The sequence below is a fragment of the Sinocyclocheilus anshuiensis genome, unplaced genomic scaffold (genome assembly GCF_001515605.1).
Source record: "Sinocyclocheilus anshuiensis isolate Anshui unplaced genomic scaffold, SAMN03320099.WGS_v1.1 scaffold457, whole genome shotgun sequence".
Taxonomy (NCBI): domain Eukaryota; kingdom Metazoa; phylum Chordata; class Actinopteri; order Cypriniformes; family Cyprinidae; genus Sinocyclocheilus; species Sinocyclocheilus anshuiensis.
Window position 1 is genome coordinate 3,102,942 of NW_015537939.1, and position 9,905 is coordinate 3,112,846.

Here is a 9,905-nt window from a genome sequence, read left to right on the forward strand (position 1 = left end):
ATTTATTTATTTATTATTTATTATATCTATTTATATTATATTTATATATTTATTATATATCTGTAAGGATTTTGCAAAATGGATTTAAATAAAGTAAAATGTGTAAAAAGAATAAACAAATGAGTAAAATAAAATGAAATGGCCAAGGGAAGGGTAACACATTTGTGAGCAATGAGTGTGATGTTGATGGGTGAATAATGGAATTCTGCAAGGCTCAGATTCCGTGCAGGTCAGTCAGACATTGATGGATCCATCACAGTAGGACATGTCAGATTCGGTGAGAAGGAGTTCACAGAGCAGATGATATATTTACTGCTGAGGGAAGTCAGGTACGAGTGGTTGTTACCTGGTGGAGGTCTGTGAGAGAGCTCTCATCACCATACTGTAGGCCAGCAGGATCTGAGCGGTGGAGGTGACTCTCCTCAGAGACAACAGTCTCTCCTGGGGCTCCCGTAGGGATGCTGCCTGCTCCCCGAGACTCAGAGGAACCGAGGAGCTCTTCAGCTCGGTGCTGACAACACCTACACACAGAAACAAACAACATTTTGGAAAGCTCTTGTAGGAAACATGAAACAAAATAAGAACATTACCTTTGTAAAGCAGGCTGTTGTCTCCGCTGACCAAGCCACTAACGAGGGCTCCGAGTGGGTCGTGTTCAGTGAAGGGGATTGGGTCGGGCACGGGCTTCTTCTCACTCAGACCCAAAGGCCTCAAAAGAATCCCAAAGTCCTCCAAACCTGTAAGCCTGTCTGAATCCGAGTCTTCCTGGTTACCTAGATCCCATTCATCTAATACAAAGACATTACATCATTACACATTCATTTATTAAACTGGATAGTGTTGGTTATTTAAAAGTTTGCACAAATACCTTCTGATGTACCATCTAACTGACCAATCAGATCAGACGCCAAGCCTCTTGCCCTGAAAGAACAACATCTGGGTTGTTATATAGCAAAAAGTCAATGGCTACAGCATGTTCATCGTTTTTTCATCTTCACCTGTCCTGTTTGGAGCTCATAACCCCCAGGTTGGAGGCTAGGTACTTTTCCCTGCATGCAGTGCACAGGAGGTAGTATGGGCTGCCTGATCCGCATTCGCCTCCGAACCAGCCGTCCACGTAGGCTCCATTGCTGCGGTAACCACGGCGACCGGCACTCTGACCGCAGCCCGGGTGGTGGCGCTTCATGTGGTTGTTGAACTGCAGGGTGAGTGTGTTACACAGCTCACACTCCACCATCTCATGAGGCTCTGGGTGGTCTTCTCTTCCCTGAGACAAAAAGAGAGATAGAGTGAGAGAGCAATCAAAAATACATTCATAAATATACAAATAATATTAAAAGAAAAACAGCCAGAATGATGAAACAAACAACAGTATTCACACAGAAATGATTAAATAAATGATAAATCGGATAGAAAAACAAATGAGGTATGATAGAAATACAAAACAATAAATGATAGAAATAATGACAAAATGATAGACAACAATAATATGATAGAACAATAGACAGAAAGAATGAATGACAGAATGATAGAGAAATAGAACGAATGAAAGAAAAATAGAACACATGAAAGAACGAGATAAAAACAGAAATTACAGAACGATAAAAAAAATAGTACAAATGAAAGAACAAAAGAAAAATAGAATGAATGACAGAACGAAAGACTGAACAATTGAAAAATACAAGTAATGAGAGAATGATAGAAAAATAGAACGAATGAAAGAATGAGAGAAACATAGAACAAATGACAGAACAATAAAAAATAGAATGAATGACAGAATGATAGAAAAATAGAACTAATGACAGAACGATGGAAATATAGAACAAATGACAAAAAGATAAAAAATAGAATGAATGACAGAGCGATAGAAAAATAACAAATGACAGAACGATAAAGAAATAGAACGAATAACAGAACGATAAAAACATAGAACAAATTAAACAATGAGGAAAAATAGAATGAATGACAGAATGATAAAAAAATAGAACAAATGAAAGAACTAGAGAAAAATAGAATGAATGAAAGAACGAGAGAAAAACAGAATAAAAAAATAGAACGAATGAAAGAACAAAAGAAAACCAGAACAAATGACAGAACGATAGAAATATAGAACGAATGACAGAATGATAGAAAAATAGAACTAATGACAGAACGATGCAAATATAGAACGAATGACAAAAAGATAAAAAAAATAGAACGAATGACAGAACGATAGAAAAATAACAAATGACAGAACGATGGAAATATAGAACGAATGACAAAAAGATAAAAAATAGAATGAATAACAGAACGATAAAAAAATAGAATGAATAAAAGAATATTAAAAACGTAGAACAAATGATAGCACGATAGAAAAATAGAATGAATGACAGAATAATTGAAATATAGAATGAATGACAACAATAGAAAAACAGAACGAATGAAAGAACGAGAAAAATAGAACGAATGAAAGAACGAGAGAAAAATAGAATGAATGAAAGAACGAGAGAAAAACAGAACGAATGAAAGAACGAGAGAAAAATAGAACAAATGACAGAACGATGACAACAGAATGATAAATAGAGGGAATGACAGAATGATAGATACAACAACAGAACAAAAGGCAGATAGAACAACATGTAGACAGACAGAACAATAGATAGATACATAGAATGATAGAACGACAGCTAGAACGATAGACAGAACAATAGAAAGAATGATAGAACGGCAGACAGACAGATAGAACAAATGACAGAATTATAGGTAGAATGGTAGATAAAACGATAGATAGAAAAACAACAGATAAAACAATAGACAGATAGCGTCTCCAGTACCTCTACCATCCACAGCGTGTCTCTCTCAGAGGTGATGAACTCTGGGGTGAGCAGCTCCTCATACGGTTCTTCCTGGTACGGATCATCCATGTAGCCCAGCTCTGAGTCGTCTTCAGCAGCAAACGGGTGCGTTTCGGCCCGCTCCGGCCACTCTGCCACTCCCACGTCCTGTCTGTACAGCGATGGGACAGGACTGGGCGACGGGGAGTCTGAAACAAACAAGTTAGGTGAGCAAACTCATCCTTGCTGAATTAAAAAGAAACTGTATTGTATGTGACTCTGACCTGCTCTCCTGAAGGACGTTCTCTGACTTACTCCGGACCGCTGCCTCCGTGCAGGTGGAGGTCTGTTCCTGGTGAGGTGAACATCTAAGAAGTTCTCTCTCTCCACCAAGTCCAAACCTGCCAACAGACTGGAAAACACATTGGGAGCACACACAATGAATAAATGGAAATGAGCCCATTCTGGGATACAATTTTCCTTGCAGTGTGCTCTTTTCTATATCATTTTTTAGGAAATTTAGTAGGTCATTGTGACCTTGCAAACATGAAATTTGTATACTGTGCTACTACACATACTGTATACTAGAAACAGAAAGAGTAGTATTCTAGTATGATATTCCGAAAGCAGACACTAAAACCAAGTGGCCGTCAAGGTTGGTTAGGACTCAAAACATGTGAGAGATGTAATGTATCACTTATCAGTAGTTAGGACGTAGTGTATGCATGAATTCACCTCTCGTTGGGTTCTCTGCTCTCCTGTAGGGTGAGAGGAGCTGGAGACTCAGGGCACTGGACCATCTCTGGCCCTTCAGAGGAGGGCGTATCAGTGGCGCCCCCTGCAGATGAGCCCTCTCCTGTGATGGGATGTTCCAGCATCCAGCTCGCCAGCACCTCGATGGTGCGTGAGTCCACCTCTCCAGTGACCCCTGAGAGAGGTCACAAAGAGGTCAGGGAGAACACTCAAAAAAACATTTAGACACACTTGACTGAATTAAAGTTTCTCATGATCTTAAAAACCATTTGGTCTGAAGTGTATGATAAATGCTTGAAACTTATCAAATATAAAGTGACTGTATGAATTACTTGTTTTCTACAAATCTATAATTTTATTTTAAAAACAAACAAAATGGAAGCAGACTTGTTGGGACTAGATGGTGAAGGAATCAGAATTACGAGACAGAAACACCGAATTGCGAGATGTAAACTCAAAAAAAAAAGAATTCTGAATTCAGTACTGATAGATAAAACAAAATAATTGGCTTATTTAAAAAAGCTGGCTTTGCGAACAAAAAATAAATATATAATAAAATGTTTGTACAACTATAATGTTTAAGAAAATGTAAATATGCAATAAAATGATTATTTAAAATATATACAAAATATTTATATAAATAAGTTAAACTTTGTTGAACTGTGAACAGAGCATTCATAACAGAAAATAAGACTTCATGCGGTGCACCACTAACATTTCCCATGATTCAGCTGAGTGTTTTAGTGGGGAAAACAGTGAGGGGTGAATTGAAGCAGGATCTCATAGGGAAGTGTAATGAGTCTATCTACTGTAATAACAGCATCATCAGCAGTCAGCAGTAAATAATTAGAGACAAAATAAATAAATAAATACACTAATCAAAAGTACAAAACTCAATATAATTATCCAACTCTTCCATCCTTCTTAATCCTTGAAAATTTCATAAAGCATTGTAACATGATTGTCCCCTTTAGCAGGTAAGAATGAGTCTGGCTAGATGTTGCAAGCACTCGCTGGTACCTGCTGCCTCCATGGCCCTGTAGATGTGTCTCATTGAGAAGCCCATCTCAAGCAAGCGCACTGGGACAAACATTTGGGGCTGTTCTGAAGGACAGAAATGAAAATGTGATTCAGTTATGCGTCAGAATGTGTCTGGACTGGGCTGACTGATGCAGTCAGTCAGGTAAATATAATGTTTTTAAATTATTTATTTAGAAAATATCTGCATTTAAAAAATATAGCACAGTGCTAGAGAACTGGGGAACTTACTGGTCAACAAAATGACACATGGACTACAAATTCCATTACATACATACACACATATATATATATATATATATTACACCTAATAAAGTTTAATATCGGAGATTTTTTTATTTACATAAAATAAATTGAATATAAAATTGAATATAAACATAATAAAAAATATTCAGAAAATTATAAATAAATAAGTAGGATAATATTTCTAAGTCATTAGAAAATAAAATATATGGACTACAAATTCCATTACATATATTTTTTTACACTTAATAAACTTTAATATCGGACACTGACTACAAATTCCATTATATATTTTGTTACACTCAAGTTTAATATCTGAGACCACTTTGAAAAATCGGGATTTTTTAATTGACATAAAATAATTTAATATAAAATTTAATATAAACAATTAAAAAATATTCAGAAAATGATAAATAAATAATTAGGATAATACTAATAATCGATTAGTCACTAATCAAATTTATGATATTAAAATAAAAAATAAAATAAAATACAAATTCCATTACATATTTTTTTACACTTAATAAACTTTAATATCTGACATTGACTACATATCCCATTACATTTTTTCCCCTAATAAAATTTAATATCCACATTGAAAAGTATGAATCTTTTTCATTTACATAAAAGTTTCTTATAAAAATTAATATAAAAATAATAATTAAAAAATATTCAGAAATTGATAAATTGTTAGGATAGTATTTCTAAGTCATTAATCAAATTCGTGATATTAAAAAAACTAAGACATTCTCAAACTTTACTTTAATTAATTTAATTTGTATTTATTAATTTTTTTATTATTTTTCAATTAACCTTTCACACAGACTGACACTGATAATATAATTAAATACATTAAGTGTAATATAAAAATATAATTACATTTTTTATAAAATAAAAATTAGACAATTTTTTCACTAGTGTTCCAAGTTTTGGACCCCAGTGCATAAAAAATATAAATATATTTATAAAAGAAATGGGTAATTCATTGTGAGATTCAATGTGCCATTCAACAGGGTGTAAAGATGCACAAAAAAGCCAAAAACTTTTTTTGCAATCAGTGAGTACAGTATGTAACAAACCTAAAAATTCTTCCAAAGCAAGACTCAAGTGTAAAACATGCACAGGCGTCATGGTCTTGACATCAGTTTATAAAAACTAATTGAAAAAAATCACTAGACCATATGAACTGTGTCCATGGATGCCACATGCTACTTATATTCCAAAGTCTGTCTGGACGTCTTACCCACGGGGGTCCTGGTCTGACCGCAGGGCTCCAGGAAGCTGGTCTGCTGCTCAGTGAAGCCCTCACAGGAGGCTGAGCTCGTCAGGCTGAGCCCGGGGGGCAGAACCGGACTGTGGACGAGACCTGCCAATGTGGGAAAACGTGCCAGCACCATCCGCCTAGAGGAGCCCAGCCACACACACATGCACACACAGACACAAGAGAACCACTAGCACCTGTTCTAGAGCAAACCTTCAGCTTGAGCGTGTGTTATGATCAGGTGTTAATCACCCTGGTGTCATTAAGCCATGCTCAGATGCCTGAGGTTAAGAGGAGCATGTGTTTATGAGGTTTTAACACACACAGCCACGGCTTTACCTGTAACCTGTGTGTGAGTGTGTGTCTCAGTTGACGCCGATCTGGAGTGAGAATATCCAGGCATGTCAGAGAGTTTACCGTGTGTGTGTGTGTGTGTGTGTGTGTGTGTGTGTGTGTGTTTGAGACAGTCTGAAACACTGTCTCATATCCCTTTCTTTCAAATTGACATTGAATGGCACAGTTATTAAAAAAAACATAGACCATATGAACTGTGTCCATGGATGCCACATGCTACTTATATTCCAAAGTCTGTCTGGACGTCTTACCCACGGGGGTCCTGGTCTGACCGCAGGGCTCCAGGAAGCTGGTCTGCTGCTCAGTGAAGCCCTCACAGGAGGCTGAGCTCGTCAGGCTGAGCCCGGGGGGCAGAACCGGACTGTGGACGAGACCTGCCAATGTGGGAAAACGTGCCAGCACCATCCGCCTAGAGGAGCCCAGCCACACACACATGCACACACAGACACAAGAGAACCACTAGCACCTGTTCTAGAGCAAACCTTCAGCTTGAGCGTGTGTTATGATCAGGTGTTAATCACCCTGGTGTCATTAAGCCATGCTCAGATGCCTGAGGTTAAGAGGAGCATGTGTTTATGAGGTTTTAACACACACAGCCACGGCTTTACCTGTAACCTGTGTGTGAGTGTGTGTCTCAGTTGACGCCGATCTGGAGTGAGAATATCCAGGCATGTCAGAGAGTTTACCGTGTGTGTGTGTGTGTGTGTGTGTGTGTGTGTGTGTGTGTGAGAAACCCTTTTCTCATGTCCCTTTCTTTCAAATTGACATTGACTAGCACAGTTATTAAAAAAAACTCTACACATATTACTTGCCAGAACAATTACTCCTCAGATGTTACAACACAATGGCATTATTTCATAGTACTTTATAATGACTTCACTAATTCATAGGTTCCTTTATAATACACTCTTTAAATGTTAATAATTGGGCTTGGATGAAAGAGAAACTCACTGTAGCAGGTTGATGGGAAGGAAAGGGTTAAAGTTCTCCAGGCTGTCAGCCTGCAGGGCGGTGAGGAGCGAGGCTGTGAGGTCGTTGGTGGAGGGTGAAGCTGATTGGCCGAAGATGGCGGTGCCTTCAGAGCCGTTGCTGTAAAGCGAGACTGAACTGGAGGATTTGGACACGGGCTGAGAGGACGAGTGAACTCCTGAATCTGTGTACACAGACACAACAGAACAAAGAGTACAATTAATGAATATACAAAAAACAAACAAATATTACATTAAAAGCCTACGTTAATATTATTATTATTAGTAGTAGTAGTAGAAGTAGATATTATTATAGACTTTTTCCTTTCTAAGCCACATGAAATGCTAATGCTACTATTAAATTATTATACTAAAGTTACTAAATTAAATTATTAAATATATTAAGTATTATTTTTACAGACTTTCTGCCTTCTAAAAGTTCAAAGTTAAAATTAAAAGTTAGTAAATTATATTAATAAATTTAAAAACAAATAAACATTAGTAATAATAATGTATTACTATTAGCTATTTTTCCAGACGGTTGTCTTTCTAAGCTATATGAAATACTACTACTATTAATAATAATAATAATAATAATAAATGGTGTTATTGTATGAAAATTATTAAATTATGAAATTATATTAAGTATAATGCTAGTTATTAAATTATGAAATTATATTAAGTATATAAAAATAAACAATAGTAATAATAAAAATGTGATGATGATGAATATTATTTTTGTATATTTTGTGAATTCTTATTTTTACCGACCTTTGCCTTTCTTTTTGTTATATTTCATTATATTAAAATTATTAAATGAATGTTATTAAATTATGAATAATTAAAAAAACAGTAGTAATATTAATAATTTATTATTTTTATTAGCAATTTTTACTTTTTTTTTTTGCCAATTAGACTTTTGCCTATTAGCTATTTTTTTACTTTTTTACTTTTGCCTATTAATAATTATAATACATTAAATCATATAAAAATTATCAAATTATATTAATAATTAAATAAATTAACAGCCGTTATAATATGTAAAACAATTAATTATATTAAAATTATTAAATTACATTAATTACTGAATCATTATAAACAAATATATAAACATTTAATTATTATATTATTATTACAAAGTCAAGTTAAAAAGTTTAATTATTATTATTCAACAGTAAAAGTAGTAAACAACTGAATAAACTATATTGTTCACATGTTGCTGCCAAAGCTCCTGACCTTTGTGTTCTTTGCTTCCATCCTCGTGCAGTCTGCTCAGCACTCCTTTAAAGATGATGATCTGGGCCCTCTCGAGGTCTGATAAAGCCATGGCCTGTTTGATCGGACAGGGTCTGACGGCCCACTTCACCATGCTCCGCACCACAAACTGCAGCACAGAGCACAGCTCGCCGTTCTCCTCCCAGCCAGCAGAGGCTCTCGCTGGGTCGGGGCTACTTACATAGACCCCTGCATCTGATTTGGGAACCAGGAGGAGATCTGTGAACTTCCCGCAGCTCAGAATGACAGCCAAAGATTTTAGCGCCCCCAAAAGGAGGTAGGAAATGCGGACTGCGCGCAGTTCCAAAGCAAAGAAGTCCACTCTGGGTTGTGGTGCAAGTATTGGTGGACAGGGGGTGCCAACACGCTCCTCTTTTGACTGTATGAGGGATCTGAACGTGTCATCTTGGTTCTCATCTCTCCTCTCTTCCACTTTATTTCTGTCCTCATCCACTGGACAGCTCATTCCCTCTTCGTCCATCATAATACAAGCGATGTCCTCGTCCAAACATCTCTCCAGCTCGCTACGCGGGCCGCCCTCAGAGCTGATTCGGTTTCGTGACAATCCAGACGTTTCGGATGATTCAGAAGGAGGCTCCTGCTCTTCTAAGATGCCGGTCATCAGGATGAGGTCGAACAACACGGAGGGCTTGAGGCCACGGCAGCGGGACATGTCCAGCTGGGGGACGTCACACGGCTCCAGGGAGGAGAGAGGCGTGTCGCTGGGTGACCAAGAATTCAGGAAGCTTTGGGTTAGTGGGACCACAGCAGGTCACAAGCAGTATGAAGATGAAGAGAGGAGTGAGACGGAAGGGGCAAGACAGAAATAAAAGAGTGGAAAGGAAAGGATACCATGATTAGAAAAAAAATGAAGGGGACAAAAGACAATACAAGAAAAGGGAAGTGAAGAAATCGAAAAGGAAAAAAGATGCATGCAACTGGCAAAAAGAACAGGACAGGTATAACATACAAAAAAATTACAATGGCATAGAATTAACATAGAAACTAATGACAGTGCTGGAGAACATTAAGTCATAAAGCACTACACTATTTTACTCTAAAAGGTTTTGTATATTAGGGCTGCACGATAAATCGCATGCGATATTTAATGCGCATGCGCATTAAATGTTGTCAGAAAGCCGGTTCTGTAATCAGCGGTAAATCTCCATCACGTGCGTGCTTCCACATTGAGCAGCATTA

General features: G+C 37.0%; 1 protein-coding gene across 1 annotated transcript in view; it reads right to left on the bottom strand.

The window, feature by feature from the left end:
* The window catches only part of LOC107662710 (probable E3 ubiquitin-protein ligase HERC1), a 78,104-nt gene that overhangs the window by 28,639 nt on the left and 39,560 nt on the right, over positions 1-9,905 (bottom strand). Inside the window, 12 exon segments of the mRNA XM_016452784.1 lie at positions 347-521; positions 591-788; positions 869-921; positions 999-1,267; positions 2,814-3,022; positions 3,098-3,225; positions 3,549-3,741; positions 4,587-4,670; positions 6,091-6,298; positions 6,718-6,871; positions 7,414-7,615; positions 8,667-9,451. Coding sequence (XP_016308270.1) covers positions 347-521; positions 591-788; positions 869-921; positions 999-1,267; positions 2,814-3,022; positions 3,098-3,225; positions 3,549-3,741; positions 4,587-4,670; positions 6,091-6,298; positions 6,718-6,871; positions 7,414-7,615; positions 8,667-9,451 — 2,658 coding nt within the window.